Source organism: Salvelinus fontinalis, chromosome 14, assembly GCF_029448725.1.
Source record: "Salvelinus fontinalis isolate EN_2023a chromosome 14, ASM2944872v1, whole genome shotgun sequence".
Taxonomy (NCBI): domain Eukaryota; kingdom Metazoa; phylum Chordata; class Actinopteri; order Salmoniformes; family Salmonidae; genus Salvelinus; species Salvelinus fontinalis.
Window position 1 is genome coordinate 44394649 of NC_074678.1, and position 21330 is coordinate 44415978.

Here is a 21330-nt window from a genome sequence, read left to right on the forward strand (position 1 = left end):
ACCAAGACTCTTCCTAGAGCTGGCTGCCCGGCCAAACTGAGCAATCGGGGGAGAAGGGCCTTTGTCAGGGAGGTGACCAAGAACCCGAAGGTCCCTTTGACAGGGCTCCAGAGTTCCTCTGTGGAGATGGTTGTCTTTCTGTAAGGTTCCCCCATCTCTGCAGCACTCCACCAATCAAGCCTTTATGTTAGTGGCCAGACGGAAGCCACTCCTCAGTAAATGGCACATGACAGCCCTCTTGGAGTTTGCCAAAAGGCACCTAAAGGACTCGGAGCAACGTACAGAGAGATCCTTGATGAAAACCTGCTGCAGAGCGCTCAGGACCTCAGACTGGGGCGAAGGTTCACCTTTCCAAGAGGACAACGACTCTAAGCTAACTCTCTCTCCTCTGCTCTCATCCTTCTAGACCTATCGGCTGCCTTTGATACTGTGAACCATCAGATCCTCCTCTCCACCCTCTCCGAGCTGGGCATCTCCGGCGCGGCCCACGCTTGGATTGCGTCCTACCTGACAGGTCGCTCCTACCAGGTGGCGTGGCGAGAATCTGTCTCCGCACCACGTGCTCTCACCACTGGTGTCCCCCAGGGCTCTGTTCTAGGCCCTCTCCTATTCTCGCTATACACCAAGTCACTTGGCTCTGTCATATCCTCACATGGTCTCTCCTATCATTGCTATGCAGACGACACACAAATAATCTTCTCCTTTCCCCCCTCTGATAACCAGGTGGTGAATCGCATCTCTGCATGTCTGGCAGACATATCAGTGTGGATGACGGATCACCACCTCAAGCTGAACCTCGGCAAGACGGAGCTGCTCTTCCTCCCGGGGAAGGACTGCCCGTTCCATGATCTCGCCATCACGGTTGACAACTCCATTGTGTCCTCCTCCCAGAGTGCTAAGAACCTTGGCGTGATCCTGGACAACACCCTGTCGTTCTCAACTAACATCAAGGCGGTGACCCATTCCTGTAGGTTCATGCTCTACAACATTCGCAGAGTACGACCCTGCCTCACGCAGGAAGCGGCGCAGGTCCTAATCCAGGCACTTGTCATCTCCCGTCTGGATTACTGCAACTCGCTGTTGGCTGGGCTCCCTGCCTGTGCCATTAAACCCCTACAACTCATCCAGAACGCCGCAGCCCGTCTGGTGTTCAACTTTCCCAAGTTCTATCACGTCACCCCGCTCCTCCGCTCTCTCCACTGGCTTCCAGTTGAAGCTCGCATCCGCTACAAGACCATGGTGCTTGCCTACGGAGCTGTGAGGGGAACGGCACCTCCGTACCTTCAGGCTCTGATCAGGCCCTACACCCAAACAAGGGCACTGCGTTCATCCACCTCTGGCCTGCTCGCCTCCCTACCTCTGAGGAAGTACAGTTCCCGCTCAGCCCAGTCAAAACTGTTCGCTGCTCTGGCACCCCAATGGTGGAACAAACTCCCTTACGACGCCAGGTCAGCGGAGTCAATCACCACCTTCCGGAGACACCTGAAACCCCACCTCTTTAAGGAATACCTAGGATAGGATAAAGTAATCCTTCTGACCCCCCCCCCCCCCCCCCCCCCCTTAAAAGAGTTAGATGCACTATTGTAAAGTGGTTGTTCCACTGGATATCATAAGGTGAATGCACCAATTTGTAAGTCGCTCTGGATAAGAGCGTCTGCTAAATGACTTAAATGTAAATGTAAGCTCACAGCCAAGACAACTCAGGAGTGGCTTCAGGACAAGTCTCTGAATGTCCTTGAATGGCCTAGCCAGAGCCCGGACTTGAACCCGATCGAACATCTCTGGAGAGACCTGAAAATAGCTGTGCAGCGATGCTCCCCATCCAACCTGACAGAGCTTGAGAGGATCTGCAGAAAAAAAATGTGAGAAACTCCCCAAAAACAGATGTGCCAAGCTTGTAGTGTCATACCCAAGAAGACTCGTGGCTGTAATCGCTGTCAAAGGTGTACAACAAAGTACTAAGTTAATGGTCTGAATACTTATGTAATATTTCAATTTTTTTTATACATTTGCTAAAAATGGAGGAAAACCCAATTGAATCCATTTCAGAATAAGGCTGTAACGTAAGAAAATTTGGAAAATGTCAAGCGGTCTTAATATTTTCTGAATGCACTGTAAGTGTTGATATTATTTGGCCGTCTTTACTTCAGCATTGTTTTGAGGTTAAGACTTTTTCTGGTAAATGTTTTCTAAGACTCCTTTTCCATCAGTTGGACAAGAAATCAAAGCCTTTGTTTTAATCCTCATTTTTAGATTGGAAATGGTTCAAAAATGTATATATGCCTTAATCTCTCAAAATATAGACTCTTAGCTTTCATTTGACACCCACTTTGTCATGCTCCTCTGAACTTCACACGTTGGTGCTCATGGGTCCTTTTACATGGAATTGACCATAGTCCCCTGAGTGTCATCCCCGTAATACTTACAGCAGGGGTAACAACTTCGTTTTTTTACCTCAGGGGCCATTTATATAGTTGTCGGCGGAAAACATTGCGAAACAACTCGCATTATTCTATTACCTACATGCAAATATGGCACAAGATTACAATAGCCTAATTGATTTCACAGTTGTGGAGTCCTAGCTTTTTTTTTTTATATCATCAGATCTTTTCAAATAATCAGAGGTATTATATGGGGGATATTTACACCCCAGAACTTCTGCATGAAGTAGGTCATTTAGAATCTTTTATCAAATTATTTTTCAGTATCAGAGTTTACCTGTGGTATTCTGCCATCTGTTTCCCCATTGAAGATGTGTCCTTTGTAACATACCACGTGTAGTTTGGAACAGCTTGGAATTATATTTCTGAGCTATTGCTTCCAACTTATTTTGATGCTTTCATAGACCACAGAATAACTCATAGGTATTTTCAGGCAGCTGATTGGAATAGGGGGGCCATTTTACAGATCAGTGACTTTGGAAGATGAATTACTGAGGGAGCTTAAGCATGAGATGAAGATCCAAGTGAGGGGGATTAGCCAGTGATGACACTGACTCTGGGTGAACCCACACACCCACGGGTCACTGGGAAAGTGAGTTTTAGAGTTTAACTCGGAACATGAGCAAGGAGCTAATGTCTAATGCGGTTTCACTGTAAATGCAGTTACTGATTTCAGAAAGAACCAATCAATATCACCTGCCTTCACTGTGAAAGGTTCAGAGTTAGACTTTTCTTTACTGACTTACATTTGAAGTCAGTGTGATGAGGAGTAATGTTGATTGAGAGTCGGATCATTTTACCACAATGAACTTTCTTTTGTGCACTTATTTTTCGCTGATAGGGTGTTTGTTTGGCCAGAATTTTACATTCTGTTGTCAAGTACTACTGACTCAAAACTGATGGATTGGCCTGATGCCAGCACGTTTTTCCATTTGCACTAAAAATGCAGATTCCTACAGAAGTGATTTGACCAGATACAGAAAGCGGCCCCATCCATCGTCAACACCGCCCATGACTAATTCATTGTTGTGAAACGTTTAGATTAATTTATAATATATGGGCGTGCGTACAGCACGGGAAAGGTTATGAAATATAGATACGTGGGGAGAGTAGTAGTCTTTTCCTTCAGTTCCCTCCCTCTCATCCTGCTGGCTGCCAGCCCAGCAGCTGCTGTCCCACTCACCTCGCTAGCCATCCGCTGCTCACCGTCCCCTCTGATCATACAGCTCCAACTTGTTTGTTTCAATGATTCCTTGTACGTTCCATGGTAATCGACTACAGTGTATATATAGGCTAGTCAATGCCAACACGCTCCTGGAATGCGTTACATGTAGCTATACAGTAGTACACACTTGTTTTTCCATGAATCAGTTTCATGTAATAATGTACACAAATGTAATTCATTTCATGCATGAGTGTGGGTATGCATGTGTGTAGAGAGGCAGGGAGTGGGGCTGAATATGACCTGGAATAGGTTTACAATAATCTATCCGGACAACCCTGACTTTATTAAGACCTTTGCAGAGCAGTGCCATGTTGAATTGAAAATGGCACTGCCATATTTCCCGCATCTCTAGGATACCTTGCACAACACTGTAAGGGTGGTTTGACATGGCTGCGTAGAGGCTAGTAGTGCATTGAAGCATGTTGGTAGAACGTTGGCGGAGCGGTGAAATGACGGTTCGGTGAGGTCCCCCGCCCCCCCCCGGTCCTCCTTGATCCTGCAGGGCAGCGTGGAATGTGCCAGCTGGCCAGACAAAGGCCTGTGTCCCAGAAATGTGTGTCACGGTCATCCCTCCTCCACCCCCCTGCCTCTTCTCCACGGCTCTTTGGTTTCCCTTCTGAGGCCTCGCTTTTGGCTTCCAACCCACTCCCTCCCGGCCAGGGGGAGGGCTCAAGGCCCCATTTTCTCTCTCTCTCTCTCTGCCCACTCTTGCACTCAGACATGAGGCTTCACAGCGTGAGACATGGCTTCTTTATAACCAAGCTCTCCTGGGCTCCTGTAGAACCTAGATCTGATCCTCTAATGGGAATGAATATGTATTGTATTTATGCTGCAGGACTGATCTTCAGGAGGATTTGAATCAATGTTAATCTATACGTATCATCAAGTCTGTTTATTGTCTAGGCAGTCACTTTACCCCTACCTACAAGTACATATTACCTCAATTACTTGGACTAACCTGTACCCCCACACATTAACACATTAACTATTACCCACTGTGTGTATGTGTGTATATATAGCCTGGTTATTGTTTTTTTATTGTGTAACTTTTTTCAACTTTAGTTTATTTAGTAAATATTTTCTTAACCAACAATGCAGTTAAGAAAAATAAAAGTTAAGGGCTTGTAAGTAAACATTTCACGGTAAGGTGTATTCGGCGCATGTAACAAATACAATTGTGTTTTATTTGAAGTCTCAACCTGATGCAACTTGACTGATACACGTTGCACTCCGGAGAGATTGGCTAAAAGGGATCTTTTTTTGATTTAACTAGGCAAGTCAGTTCAGAACAAATTCTTATTTTCAATGACGGCCTAGGAACAGTGGGGTAATTGCCTTGTTCAGGGGCAGAACGACTGATTTTTACCTTGTCAGCTCGGGGATTCGATCTTGCAACCTTTCAGATACTAGTCCAACGCTCTAACCACTAGGCTCCAGCTGTCCTGGAGCTGATCCATCAAGTCAATTGATTAAGGCATAATTCTAATGGCATATTTAATTTTCAAACATAGTCGCGTGTTGCTATTTTGCAAACATTTATAAAAGCAATATGAACTAGAGGAGACAATGGCCTCTGCTTAAACGTTTATTTTCTTTTATTCCAGATCATCAGATTGCATTGTTACTTTTCGTCCCACGTGTCTTTCCTGTCTTTCCTTTTCGTCCCACGTGTCTTTCCTGTCTTTCCTTTTCGTCCCACGTGTCTTTCCTGTCTTTCCTTTTCGTCCCACGTGTCTTTCCTGTCTTTCCTTTTCGTCCCACGTGTCTTTCCTCCCAGGCTAACACCCAAGATTAGCTACCACCCAAGATTACCTAGCATGATACTTGATACTTATGCTGGCAATTAGTTGCCAAGTTACCAACTTTTTGTTGGTAACTTGGCGAAACATGGTCAGACTGGGCTGTTATTTTGCAGGGAGGTTGTCCTCCGAATTAGTAACGTGCCCGACTTCATTACATCATTCTAGCTTCCTTGTTATCTGAGAAAATGGGACATGTTACTTTCGTCCTGGTTCTCCCCTACATTGCATAGATTAACATTGTATAAACTCAGCTAGTTGTGTAATTATCAGCTAGTTGTGTAATTATTGCATTATCTTGTAATGTGTTTGAATCTCCCTACAACATTTGGTAATGGATGTCCTTGACTTTCTGCTTTTATTTTCTTCTAAGAGAGATACAATTGACCCTTCTCTACTGTTGTAACCTCGGACAACAGTTTCTAATAAGAACCACTGTCAAAATCCCCTCACAATGATCTCAAACTTTGTTTTTAATACACAATGAAATGAAACTCACTATCCCTTGCTAATCAGGAAATGCTTGGGTATGTTGTGGTGGACCGTAATTACAATTGCTTCACGGAAACCTGGTAAAATTGTTTGTAGTGTGGATAGCTACTAACTGTCTCTGAATTCACTGTCAGCATGCAGTCAAAGCTATTAACCACTTTAAGCTAACTAGCTAGTGCTTCCATTGTATCCTGATGTCGACAGCAGATGGGAGTTGTGTTCATAACATGGCTAGCTAGAAAGCCAGTATGAGGGTTAGCGCTCAGGCTAGAAGGAACGGCGGCCGGTGCGTGGGAGAGAGAATATTTGTAGAGTGTAAAAAGTACTTGCACTCAAAACCATGAACAGGAGTAACCCAAGGAGGCTGAGATGCAAAAATAATATAATACAAAAAGTGAAAGGTGCTAATAAAAAAATGTACTGGACGTACGTTTCGGCCTTATGCTTTTATCAGTGCTGTACACACAAATTAAGAAGACACAGGAGCAAGCAGATAGTTCATTCGAGACTGGCGAATCGGGAGTCAATGCATATTAACAAGGAATATATAGAAGAGTATCAAAAATCGATAATTCAAATGCCACATAATTGGAAAGAGACAACAGTCTGGGGTACATAACAATATCAGAGGCAAAAGATATGAAATACTCGAGTAGGCTAAAAAGTTCAGCGGGGGGGACGGGGACTGTTAGTGCGTGTAGACAACACTACAAGAAACATACAAGGTCCAATTCCTCACTAGGCCCTTGGGGGTGTAGAGTTTTTAAGTACAAGATCCATCGGGCTTAGCACTGGAGAAGGCGCTCATCCTATATTGCATCTGCAGTTTGAGAGAACACGGTCAATGGCACAGAACTTCAGATCATTCACAGCATGATTAGCCTCATAAAAATGTCTGGCCACTGGTGATTTTAGGTCATTTCTTCAGATGGCACTGCGATGCTTATTATTGCGTAACCGTAGTTGCCTATGTGTAATAAATCCAAATAAATAAAATGTTATTGGTCACATACACGTGTTTAGCAGATGTTATTGCGGGTGTAGCGAACTGCTTGTGTTTCTAGCTCCGACAGTGCAGTAATATCTAAAAATGTCACAACATAAACCTAATACACACAAATCTAAGTAAAGGAATGGAATTAACAATATATAAATATATGGACGGGCAATGTCAGACTGGCATAGACTAAGACACAGTAGAATAGAATACAGCATATACATATGAGATGAGTAATGCAAGATATGCAAACATTGTTAAAGTGACTAGTGTTCCACTTATTAAAGTGGCCAGTGAAAGTCTATGTATATAGGCAGCAGCCTCTGTGCTAGTGATGTCTATTTAACAGTGATGGCCTGGAGAGAGAAGCTGTTTTTCAGTCTCTCGGTCCCAGTTTTGATGCACCTGTACTGACCTTGCCTTCTGGATGATAGCAGGTTGAACAGGCAGTGGCTTGGGTGGTTGTTGTCCTTGATGATCTTTTTGGCCTTCCTGTGACACCGGGTGCTGTAGGTGTGCTGGAGGTCAGGATGTGTGCCCCTGATGATGTGTTGGGCCACTACCCTCTGGAGAGACCTGCGGTTGCGGGCGGTGCAGTTGCCGTACCAGGCGATGATACAGCCCGACAGGATGCTCTCAATTGTGCCTTTTTAAATGTTTTAGGGTTTTAAAGCGCTGTTGCGCTTTCTTCACCACACTGTCTGTGTGGGTGGACCATTTCAGTTTGTCAGTTATGTGTACGCCGAGGAAATTTAAGCTTTCCACCTTCTCCACTGCAGTCCACGATCATCTCCTTTGTTTTATTGACATTGAGTGAGAGGTTACTTTCTTGGCATCACACTCCCAGAGCCCTCACCTCCTCCCTGTAGGCTGTCTCGTCATTGTCGGTAATCAAGCCTACTACGGTTGTCATGTCTGCAAACTTGATGATTGAGTTGGAGGCCTGCTTGGCCACACAATCATGAGTGGTGAACAGGGAGTACAGGAGGGGGGCGAGCACACACCCTTGTGGGGCCCTAGTGTTGAGGATCAGTGAAGTAGAGGTGTTGTTTCCTACCTTCACCACCTGGGGGCGGCCGGTCAGGAAGTCCATGACCCAGTTGCACAGGGTGGGGTTCAGACCCAGGGCCTTGAGCTTAATGATGAGCTTTGAGGGTACTATGGTGTTGAAGGCTGAGCTATAGTCAATGAACAGCCATCTTACATAAGTATTCCTCTTGTCCAGATCGGATAGGATAGTGTGCAGTGCGATGGCGATTGCACCGTCTGTGGATCTATTGGGGCCGTATGCCAATTGAAGTGGGTCTGGGAGTGACAGGTAAGGTAGAGGTGATATGATCCTTGACTAGTCTCTCAAAGCACTTCATGATGACAGAAGTGAGTGGAATGGGGGGCGGTAGTCATTTAGTTCAGTTCCCTTAACTTTCTTGGGTACAGGAACAATGGTGGCCATCTTGAAGCATGTGGGGACAGCTGATTGGGATAGGGAGATTTTGAATATGTCCGTAAACACACCAGCCAGCTGGTCTGTGCATGCTCTGAGGACGCGGCTAGGGATGACCGCCTTGCGCATCTAGGCCGGCAGCCTTGCGAGGGTTAACACGCTTCAATGTCTTACTCACGGCCACGGAGAAGGAGAGCCCAGAGTCCTTCATAGCGGGCCGCGTCGGTGGCACTGTGTTATCCTCAAAGTGGGTGAAGAAGGTGTTTAGCTTGTCCGGAAGCAAGATGTCAGTGTCTGCGACGTAGCTGGTTTTCCTTTTGTAGTCCGTGATTGTCTGTGGACCCTGCTACATACGTTCATGTCCGGGCCGTTGAATTGTGACTCCACTTTGTCTCTATATTGATGTTTTGCCTGTTGGATTGCCTTGCGGCAAGAATAACTACACTGTTTGTATTCTGCTATATTCCCAGTCACCTTGCCATGGTTAAATGCAGTGGTTCGCACTTTCAGTTTTTCGCGCGAATGCTGCCATCTATCCACGGTTTCTGGTTAGGGAAGGTTTTAATAGTCACAGTGGGTACAACATCTCCTATAAACTTCCTGAAAAACTCAGTCACCGTATCAGTATATTAGTCAATATTATTCTCGGAAGCTACCCGGGACATATCCCAGTCTGCATGATCAAAACAATCTTGAAGCTTGGATTCAGATTGGTCAGACCAGCGTTGAATAGTCCTTAGCACGGGTTCATCCTTTTTGAGTTTCTGCCTACAGGAAGGGAGGAGCAAAGTGAATACCAGTGTATTGCAAGCCGCATGGACAAGACAGTAGATACACTACATTGTTAGATCCACAGGCAATTAATCTATTGATGGTGTATTCTTTATTTGTAATGAACGATCTGAAGGTGTTGGACTTTTTAATACTTGTACAGGCCACGCAATTGTGACGGGAAGAAACCACGGGCATCATCCAAACGTTCCTTAGGAGATTTCGATAAGTCGTAAGTGACTTACGCCTCGATCACACCTACAGTGTCCTTGCATTTTGGTACGCCAAAACGTTCATTTCCAATGGAACGCTGCGTTTGCCTTGCAGCGTTGTGTTGCAGTTGCAGTGCGTTCTGTGTGGTGAATAAGTTGGATTTATCAAACATGGAACATATGCATCAAATTATGGTAGCAAAAGGTGAATGTTGAACTTTTGTTGCACACATGTAGATGCTGCTGCGTACCATTTTGCGCAATTACGCTGAAGGTGTAATCGAGGCATTACGCACACTTTTGATAAATCCAACATATGCAACACACAGAGCGCCCTGAAACTGCCTCTGCGACGCAATGCTGCAAGGCAAACGCAGCGTTCCATTGGAAATGAATGTACTTCAGTACCACTGGTGCACTGGTCAATTATTTAAACTATATATTTTTTTACTCACTGGCTTTCATGTGTTGTTATCCATTGGAGCACAGATTGATTGCCCAAAATTCTGGGGCTTTTATTTTGGTGATTTGTTAGTTCTCAAAGATTATGTGATTAAAAAAACAACATTAGGTACACCCATCTAGTAGCGGCTCAGACCACCCCCTTTGCATCCATAACATCTTGAATTCTTCGGGGAATGGAAACATTGATCAATTGGTATCAAAGAACCTAGCGATGCCAGGAAAACAATCCCCACACCACCGCCACCAGCCTGTACCGTTGACACCAGGCAGGATGGGGCCATGGATTCATACTACTTACGCATAACACAACAGGAACCGGTATTCATCGGACCAGGCAATGTTTTTCCACTCCTCAATTGTCCAGTGTTGGTGATCACATGCCCACTGCAGCCGCTTCTTCGTTTTTAGCTGATCGGAGTAGAATCCGGTGTGGTCATCTGCTTCAATAGTCGATCCATGATAGTTATCAACGGGTTGTGCGTTCTGAGATGCCGTTCTGCACACCACTGTTGTGCCATTCTACTTCAACGAGCTGTTTTCACCTACAGGACTACCACTGACTGGATGTTTTTTGGTTTTGCGCACTGTTCTCAGTAAACCCTAGACACTGTCATACTGAAAAGCTCAGGAGGCTGGACGTTTCTGAGATACTGGAACCGGCGCGCCTGGCATGGACGCTCAAACCATGCTCAAAGTCACTTAGGTCACTCGTTTTGCCCATTCTAACATTCAATCAAACAGTAACTGAATGACTGTCTGCCTGCGACTCACTGTATGTTGGAGCGAAAAAAACTGGCCACTGAGTGTGTACGTCCATTATCTTTTCTACATACTCTATATCTGGTTTTAGTCGTTTAAGTTTACACTGAACGCGCTTTTCAAGCCTTACATATTCTCCCACTGTTTTTTTTCTCCACTGTTTGGACTTTAAAAAAATGCTTAGGCGGCACTACACAAGGATTTAAATGGCAGAAAAAACTCTGGCCTTTCCTTCTAACCTAGCCTCTGTCGAGTACCCAACAACCAGATGTTCCAGGTTTTCAAAGGAAAAGGAAAGTGAGCCTGTGGCGCAACTTCCGCTTTTGGACATTAACAAGGCGACACTCCATCTTAACTCCTCCACATTTACTGGATTGGTTGAACAGTGCAGTAGAGAACCTGCCCCCGGTAGTTATTTACCAGTAGGTAGAAGATCTAGCTTCAGGCATTTATTTTATGCCTGCTACATTAGGTCATTCCTAACCTAAACCCACAACAATACCCACAGGCTATAGAAATAATGAAATGCCATCCATTTAAAAGATGGGAATGTCTGAGCAATATGTGCCTCTGCAGAACATTTTCTTTTCAGAACTATTTTGTTTGTTTGGCCTTTAAGTTGTTAATGCGTTGTGGTGGCTCATTTGAAAGGAGAGACATTTCCAGGGCTCAAAATGAATCCGAGTGTGAATCTCAAAAAGGGGCTCCCCTCCCACAGCTTGAGTGGCAGCAATGGAATCATGTAAAAGTAACATGCATACGTCCTCCATTTCACCTCCTTGTCTTAGAAGAGAATGGCAGTGAGTGACAGGGCTGCATTGCTAAATAACCTTGTGTGTTTCTCCCCTGAAGGGAACAACCCATCTTCAGTGCCAGAGCGCACGTCTTCCAGATAGACCCGGCCACCAAGAGGAACTGGCTTCCTGCCAGCAAGCATGCCGTCACCGTCTCCTTCTTCTACGATGCCAATCGGAGTGTGTACCGCATCATCAGTGTGGGGGGCACCAAGGTGAGATGTGAACCCTGCTGGCTCTCTCTTACCAACATGGTCCTCATTGTCCAGATTGCCTTTGATGCAGTATGATTGAACAGCAGAGTCCCCTTTGAGTAACACCATTAGTAAGGACCTGCTGTGTCATGTCTGGTAGAGGGTAGTTAGATGTACCCTTGGCTGCTTCCCAACACACATTATAGGGGACCTGGCCTGCTCTTGACTAATGAGCATGTAACATTTTCTAGTCCTGCCTCCCTATACTTGTCCTACAAAGGGTGCTTCAAAGGTAGTCAGCAGACATATTATTATTTTGCTTAGGTTTTTGTCAGTACTAGAGTGAGTGGATGTCCTTACTCAATGAGAATGTTAATGCTCTCGCTCACTGAATGGGTTGATGGATTAAAAAGGGAAATGGTGAACTTTAATTTAGTACATTTTGTACAATAATGCCTTTGTCTGATGTGTTGGTAATGTTGTTTTTCTCTGTGAATTTATTATCAGTAGGCCCCAGGCAAGGTGGCAGAATCAAGCAGTGATGTGTGAAGTTTTCCTTTGTTGCTTTGTTGATTAGAAATAAGCGGTTGATTTATTCCACGGCCTCTGCCATCCATCACAGGCCATCATCAACAGCACCATCACCCCCAACATGACCTTCACCAAAACCTCCCAGAAGTTTGGCCAGTGGGCTGACAGCCGCGCCAACACCGTGTATGGCCTGGGCTTTGCCACCGAGCAACAGCTTCAGCAGGTTAGTCACCACTATAGACTGTCTCAAATTCAGAAGAAACACATTTCTAATGGACACTGGTTGACTAATTACTCTGATACTTACATTTAACTTTTTCGTCCATAGTTTTCAGACCAGTTCAAGGAAGTGAAAGAAGCAGCACGTCTTGCAAGGGAGAAATCACAGGAGAAATTTGAACTGACCAACCCCGCTCTGAATATCGCCGCCCCACAGGTGAGGCCTGGAATTGCAGCTGTTTGATTAGCCCCATAAGTTAACTGCTGAGGCATGACAGATAAGCACATGGCTTAGCAGTGCTACCCTCAGGATCGTGTGTGTATATGACAGATAAGCACATGGCTTAGCAGTGCTACCCTCAGGACCGTGTGTATGTATGTATGTATGTGTGTATTTTTTTACTATTTTTTTTTTTTACTATTTTTTTACTATTTTCTGCATCGATAAATAATAGTGAAGACATCAAAACTATGAAATAACACATATGGAATCATGTAGTAACCAAAAAACTGTTAAACAAATCAAAATATGTTAGATTTGAGGTTCTTCAAAGTAGCCACCCTTTGCCTTGATGACAGCTTTGCACATTCTTGGCATTTTCTCAACCAGCTTCACCTGGAATGCTTTTCCAACTGTCTTGAAGGAGTTCCTACATATGCTGAGCACTTGTTGGCTGCTTTTCCTTCACTCTGCAGTCCAACTCATCCCAAACCATCTCAATTTGGTTGAAGTCGGGACATTGTGGAGGCCAGGTCATCTGATAAGGCACTCCATCACTCTCCTTGGTCAAATAGCCCTTCCACAGCCTGGAGGTGTGTTTTGGGTCATTCTCCTATTGAAAAACAAATGATAGTCCCACTAAGCGCATACCAGATGGGATGGCGTATCGCTGCAGAATGCTGTGGTAGCCATGCTGGTTAAGTGTGCCTTGAAATCTAAATAAATCACAGACAGTGTCACCAGCAAAGCACCCCCACACCATCACACCTCCTCCTCCATGCTTCATGGTGAGAACCACACATGCGGAGATCATCCGTTCACCTACTCTGTCTCACAAAGACATGGTGGTTGGAACCAAAAATCTCAAATTTGGACTCCAGATCAAAGGACAGATTTCCACCGGTCTAATGTCCATTGCTCGTCTTTCTTGGCCCAAGCCAGTCTCTTCTTCTTATTGGTGTCCTTTAGTAGTGGTTTCTTTGCAGTAATTCGACCATGAAGGCCTGATTTCACGCGGTCTCCTCTGAACAGTTGATGTTGAGATGTATGTTTCTTGAACTCTGTTAAGTATTTATTTGGGCTGCAATATCTGAGGCTGGTAACTCTAATTAACTTATCCTCCGCAGCAGAGGTAACCCTGGGTCTTCCTTTCCTGTGGCGGTCCTCATGAGAGCCAGTTTCATTATAGCGCTTGATGGTTTTTGCGACTGCACTTTTAGAAACTTTCAAAGCCCAGTGCACTAAATTTGTTAAACAATATTTTTTTCAATTTATTCTTTATTTTTGTTAATATATACTTTTTTTCACTGTTCAAACATTTACATCAGAAGGTGCAAAGTTGGGGCCTCCCCGAGTGGCGCAGTGCTTGAGGCATCACTACAGACCCGAGTTCGATCCCAGGCTGTGTCACAAGTGGCCACGACCGGGAGTCCCATAGGACGGTGCACAATTGGCCCAGCGTCATCCGGGTTATGGGCTTTACTTGGCTCATCGCATTCTAGCGACTCCTTGTGGCGGGTCGGGCGCCTGCAGGCTGACTTCGGTCGTCAAGTTGAACTGTGTGCGGCTGGCTTCCGGGTTAAACGGGCGGGTGTTAAGAAGTGCGGTTTGGCGAGTCATGTTTCGAAGAACGCATGACTAGACCTTTTCTTCTCCCAAGACCGTTGGGGAGTTGCAGCGATGAGACAAGATCACAATTGGATATCATGAAAATGGGTGTTAAATACAAAAAAAATTACAAAAATACAAAAAAAAGGTGCAAAGTAATGGGCAAAGACACAAAACATCCACATCAAATTTGTATATTTTCTTGATCAAATAACATGGAAAACAACCAATTTTTGTGCGGTATTAATTTACCGTGCTTACAAACCACTTCATGTAAATGTACATTACTGTGTTGTAAATAGGCTGGTCATCTAGGTTTGTACCTGTAGACTTTCCCTCACCATGAAGAAAAACAATGCACAATACAGTAATTGAGTACATTGAGACATCAGCTAGTTTGTGGTGATGTGGTTGTTGGTAGATCATGGTGATTGCAATGCTAGGATTGTGGGTTTGATTCCCACGGGGGACCAGTACGAAAAAGTATGTGAATTTATGCACTCACTACTGTAAGTTGCTCTGAATAAGAGCATCTACTAAAAAGGAAAAGGAATGAATATACCATTTCAGTTTTCACATAGAAATAAGTATTTTAAGAAACTAGAAAACATAAGCTATTTTTTTTTTTTTTTTAAATATTTTTTATTTCACCTTTATTTAACCAGGTAGGCTAGTTGAGAACAAGTTCTCATTTGCAACTGCGACCTGGCCAAGATAAAGCATAGCAGTGTGAACAGACAACACAGAGTTACACATGGAGTAAACAATAAACAAGTCAATAACATGGTAGAAAAAAGAGAATCTATATACAATGTGTGCAAAAGGCATGAGGTAGGCAATATATATCAAGCAAGTATTTTTATATTCCATAAGTATTATCAGATTAACGTTTTAAAACGTTTTAAAACGTTGTAAAAACATTTTCACAAAAGTGGTGCACTAGGTTAGTCCTGTATTAGTGGACTGATATAGACGTCTTCAGTGCGGGCAATCATTTCTTTCTGCATCCCTCCTGTCTGCTAAAAAAACGCAACACCCCCACCCCAAACTACTTCCCATGGCTATTCCTCCAAAGATTCTCTTGTACCATGTTGTGTGCTGAAAGGCATTATGGTTGTTTGTTTCTTGGGATTAATATGGGATATATAATCACTGGGTTACCTTTGAAGGATTTGCTGTATAAATAATGACAGCTTGAGCCAATGTGGGCGGGAGACACAATTTATACACCGCACAAACTATGTAAATACAAACTAATTGCGTTTGGAAATCACATTGTTATACAGCTCGTTGTTACAGAGCCAACCTGAATCGATGGCTCGTCCAATTCATTTGAATGGCTATTTCAGCAAAGTAATTGGAATCCATTGCTTGATAAGTGCTAGGGCCATTTTGGTTATTTGTTTTTGTACCAACATGCATTGAATGAGAGCTGTGTGTGTGCTGCAAACCACTAACAAGAAGCCATTGAACATGAGTAGCTGCCAACAGTATAAGGCAAACATGTTTTTTTCAGAATAGCGCTAGTCACGGGGGAAGCAGTTTTCCATACTGTCTACAGCCAACCAGAGCCTTTGTGTAACTGTACAATAGCCTCGCTGTTTAGCATATTGGATAAACAGGCGTTAGGCGGCATTCTACTGGCATGAATTCCTATTATGCACGACTATGAACAATGGGCAGTATAGAGTAGATACCCCGGGAAGTCATTGTTTGGGTATTCATAAATGTGACATAACTCCAACAATACAGCAGAAACAACGGTACATTCTTCTTCATAGCTTTCCTGGTTGGTGATATTCTCAAGTCATGTTTTACAAGGCACATCTTACAGCTGGGCTTATTTTGATGTGATCTGATTTCACTCTGTTTTATCACATTAGTTCCACAAACTATGCCCCCGTGCCCGTTGACACCAGGCGGAAACATTCCTTTGGCTACTGTGGGAATGTATAATGTAATTGCAATGGGGTCACCTAGGAAACTGGCTGGAGCACAGCGCATTTCTTTGTACAGTTCACTGACTCATTCCTCTCCTCCATCTAGAGTGCACTCATCCCTGTACTTTCTCACACACACACACACACACACACACACACACACACACACACACACACACACACACACACACACACACACACACACACACACACACACACAGAGAGGCTGGCTTTGGCTTTATGTTTGACTTGTAGATAAGATAAGTTAAACGTATCGATTTGTGTTCTGTGAATTAAACACAAGTGGTGCAGTTTCATGTATGAAATATATGCTGACATTTAGCATACACACGCCGGTCCTAATATGACACCACTTCATGAAAGAATTATTGTAATTGACTTAAGTCATTATGGTTATGGCAGATGTGTTGTCACGTCTATGATATAACTGTAAAAGCTTTGTCTGGAGGTCCTGCATTTTAGTGTTGTAAAGCTTATTAGTGAATTTATTTTGTAGCTGGAGGGACAGCTACAAAAGAAGCGTTGTTGATGCTCCAGGTTTTGCTTCCTCTCCCATTGTATTAATTCACCACACTCCAAACCTTACAAGCCCTGGCCACTGACAAATAGCATGGGTACACCCACTTCTTTCACTGCCTCCAAGGCAGCAGTGCACTCCCACTGATGCAGAGCTATGTGGTTAGGGTGCATCTCAACAGTCTAAAGTATATTACTTTCATCCTCGGCTTCGTATCTGATAGGTGAAAGCAATATGCTTGATGTCTATTGGGAATTAGCTTTCACCTGTCCACTTCTTTCACATATTTTGTCAGAGCAGATGACGGAAAGGAGATCAGGAGGCCACGTTAGTCCCCTGAGATGTGAAGTCTGCATTCAGGCGTCAGTCATGCTGTAGGCGCATCATGGTCATTCATGACAGGAGCTAGGAACTTCCCTGTGAACCGGGGCTATACATGATGGCAGCCATATGAAAAGGGCAGATGGTTGCGCTCGAGTACGAGGGTTGTCTATATTTAATATGACCTCACCGTTAAGAACCCACAAAGAGAGCCGGCATGTACCGAAATATGCCACTGATGCAAGGGCTTATTAATTAATAACGCTGGTTCAGGGTCTCAAGGAAACCAAGTGTAAAGGAAAGGTATAAAGCAAGGAGAATAGGTTTGACAAAGACTCCGATAAATAAGTCAACAGTGGTGATGTACTTGGTTTGCGGTGGCACAGGGTTATAACTTTGGTTTAATATTTTATAGCTGTTTGAAATTAAAATGTATCGTTTTTAATCATCTCATCCTCTTCATTTTATGGTCATGAAACTCAGTAGAGCTTTATTCTATAGCCCTACTACATATGATATTTTCCTAGAGAAATTGTTGTAACAATGGGTACTTAATTCTACACAATTAGTAATTACCTAGAACCAAATTTCACAGAATCCAAAAGGAAATTAGCATGTAATTATCATTATACAAGGTAATTACAAAATATGAAGGGAATAGCTGACTGAAATAAAGCATTACCAGCGACTATCTTTGTTTTATTTTTTTGCATAAAATGGTGTGCACTGGAGCAGACAGTATGACACTGAAATATTGCTGATTATTGCTCTTTTTTTTAAGCTCTTTTCATGAAAACACACTTATCTCTCTCTTCTTTCTCTTCTCACCCATTCTCTTTTCCCCCCACGTGGGTGCCCTCTGCCTCGCTGCCACTGATGCACCATCTGCTTGCTCATCTCTCAGCTCTCTCAGGTTAGTGTCATGTCTATTACACCTCTTTTCTCTCTGCTGCCGACTGGCACAGAGAGCGCACTCCCTGCAAGTTATTCCAAAGTCATTCTCCCCATCACATCCCAGATGGCCTACTTCATGATGCATTTTCAATGGGACTTGGGAGTTCCTAGAAGACCCCCTAGTGTTTCCATGAGCCATTGTTCTCAATAATGCAGTAACAGTATGATGAGGGTAGATTTGGAGAGCGGGAAACAGGAAAAAAGCATATCATCCCATGATCAAATACAATCTGTCTGTACATTTTAAGGGAAAAGATTCCACTTGAGATATGATCATTTGAACTACAAGCCTAATGAGCTATTCCACTCATTAGGATGTAGTACTGTTGTATGTTTGCACTTGCTCCAATTGGAATGCACTAGTCAACGATGAGGGGAAACTGTTGGAAATTTGTAATCCATTATTACTTAAACATGATCCACATTATGAATAATGTAGAGAACTGTGGTCCCTAGCCATTGACTTTGGTGTGTGGAGTTGTCTTGGCTTTGATTTCTTGCTCTTCACTTTTGGACCTAGCTAGCGCTAGCTCTGTTTGAATGCTGGCCCTGTGCATTTTTTATCCACGTTTTTTAAGTATAGTGAGGGAGTAGCTAGGTCGTAGAAACAACTTCCTTGGGGGAATACACACAGGCTGACTCTGAGACAAATTAATAATACAAGATTTTCTGAGTGCAGGGGTGTAATGCCTCACGGATGCACTCGGCGCTTGTCGAGCTCAAGTTTAGTTCCCTTTCAGTCAGTCAACTTTGGTACAACATACTATGGGGTGTCGAACTCTCACGACTTCGGTTGAAGGATCTACAATCACTCCTGACAAGGCCAATGAAATCCGGGCCTCACTGGAAGCCCCGCCTTCCACAGGTGATAAGCGTGAGGCTCGGATTCATTCCTTCAATTATTCCGCACTTCACCTCTGTGAACAGGAATGATTCACGCTACTAAAACAAACAATTGGAACACGAGAATGTCTTACTTTGCGTCAACTAAACTGCCCCGTAGTGGTAGAGCGTGCTCACCCCCTGGACGTTGTGTGCTAACGTTTGTATGGTTCTCATAAGTTTCCTAATCACAAACAGTTATTCCTCTTATTTGGCCTGGCTATAGCAAATAAGTAAAATGGCTTACGTGACCGAAATGAAAAAAGGCTAACAAGCCTCCACATTTTGTTACGTTATTCTAAAATTGATTAAATTGCTTTTTCCCGGGGCCTCCCGGATGACGCAGTGTTCTAACGCACTGCGATGCAGAGACTCTGGGTTCGGGCCCAGGCTCTGTCGCAGCCGACCGCTCCCGGGAGGTTCATGGGGCGACGCACAATTTGGCCTAGCGTCGTACGGGTTAGGCCGGCAGGGATATCCTTGTCTCATCGCGCAATAGCGACTCCTGTGGCGGGCCGGGCGCAGTGCGCGCTGACCAGGTCGCTAGGTGTACGGTGTTTCCTCCGACACATTGGTGCGGCTGGCTTCTGGGTTGGATGCGCGCTGTGTTAAGAAGCAGTGCGGCTTGGTTGGGTTGTGCTTCGGAGGACGCATGGCTCTCGACCTTCGCCTCTCCCGAGCTCGTACGGGAGTTGTAGCGATGAGACAAGACAGTAACTACTAACAATTGGATACTACGAAATTGGGAAGAAAAAGGGGGTAAAAAAATATATATATAAAAAATAATTACCTTTTTACCCGCAACTCCATAATGACAAAAACAGGTTTTTAGAATTTTTTGCTAATTTATAAAAAAAAATATATATATATATATCACAATTACATAAGTATTCAGACCCTTTACTCAGTACTTTGTTGAAGCACCTTTGGCAGTGATTACAGCCTCAAGTCTTCTTGGGTATGACACCTCGAGCCTGGCACACCTGTATTTGGGGAGTGTCTCCCATTCTTCTCTGCAGATCCTCTCAAGATCTGTCAGGTTGGATGGGGAGCGTCGCTGCACAGCTATTTTTGTTCGATCGGGTTCAAGTCCGGGCTCTGGCTTGGCCACTCGATGACATTCAGAGACTTATCCCAAAGCCACTCCTGTATTGTCTTGGCTCTGTGCATAGGGTCACTGTCCTGTGGAAGGTGAATCTTCACACCAGTCTGAGGTCCTAAGCACTCTGGAGTAGGTTTTCATCAAGGATCTCTCTGTACTTTGCTCTGTTCATCTTTCCCTTGATCCTGACTAGTCACCCAGTCCCTGCAGCTGAAAAACATTCCAACAGCATGACGCTGCCACCACCATGCTTCACCGTAGGGATGGTGCCAGGTTTCCTCCAAACGTGACACATGGCATTCAGGCCAAAGAGTTCAATCTTGGTTTCATTAGACTAGAGAATCTTGTTTTTCATGGTCTGAGAGTCCTTTAGGTAACTTTTGGCGAACTCCAAGCGGGCTGTCGTGCCTTTTACTGAGGAGTGGCTTCCTTCTGGCCAATCTACCATAAAGGCCTGTTTGGTGGAGTGCTTCTGGAAGGTTCTCCCATCTCCACAGAGGAACTCTGTGCTCAGTTTGGCCGGGCGGCCAGCTCTAGGGAGAGTCTTGGTGGTTCCAAACTTCTTCCATTTAAGAAAAATGGAGGCCACTGTGTTTTTGGGGACCTTCAATGCTGCAGACATTATTTGGTACCCTTCCACAGATCTGTGCCTCGACACAATCCTGTCTCGGAGCTCTACGGACAATCCCTTCGACCTCGTGGCTTGGTTTTTGCTCTGACATGCACTGTCAACTGTGGGACCTTAAATAGACAAGTGTGTGCCTTTCCAAATCATGTCCAATCAATTGAATTTACCACAAGTGGACAGTCAAGTTGTAGAAACAGCTCAAGGATGATCAATGGAAACAGGATGTGCCTGAACTCAATTTCAAGTCTCATAGCAAAGGGTCTGAATACTTATGTAAATAAGGCATTTCTGTTTTTTATTTTAAATACATTTTCAAAAACGTATAAAACCCGGTTTTCACTTTGTCATTATAGGGTATTGTGTGTAGATTGAGGGAACACATTTATCTAATTCGTTTTATAATAAGGCTGTAACTTAACAAAATGTGATAAAAGTCAATGGGTCTGAATACTTTCTGAATGCACTGTACAATACAGAGAATTGTCTTTCAGTATCCACTGGCATACAAATGAAAGCATTGCAACTCGGGCAATGTTCCTTCGAATTTAAGTCATGTTAAAAGGAAAGAGCCATATGCTGCTTCATGCTCTACAAAGTAATGCGTTTAGCAGCTGTGTGGCTCCCCATGGTTGCTTGTTCAACTTTGAACCTGTGTCGCGGATACAGATGTAGGATCTTCATTTGATCACCCTGTTGCAGGAGAATTTCCTGCAAGGCTTCTGAAGTTTGTAATTTTCACTTTGAAATGTCAGACTTGATTTTCCCTTATGGAAAACGTATCACCCCCTACAAAA

The 21330-nt window shown here is 44.1% G+C and overlaps 1 protein-coding gene across 5 annotated transcripts in view; it reads left to right on the forward strand.

Annotated features, from left to right (window-relative positions):
- homer3b (homer scaffold protein 3b) overlaps positions 1 to 21330 on the forward strand; it is a 48050-nt gene that overhangs the window by 7323 nt on the left and 19397 nt on the right. For all 5 annotated transcript variants that reach the window (XM_055861978.1, XM_055861976.1, XM_055861981.1 and 2 more), the window contains 3 exons: positions 11458 to 11614; positions 12216 to 12347; positions 12453 to 12560. In XM_055861978.1, coding sequence (XP_055717953.1) covers positions 11458 to 11614; positions 12216 to 12347; positions 12453 to 12560 — 397 coding nt within the window. The remainder of the gene's footprint in view (positions 1 to 11457; positions 11615 to 12215; positions 12348 to 12452; positions 12561 to 21330) is intronic.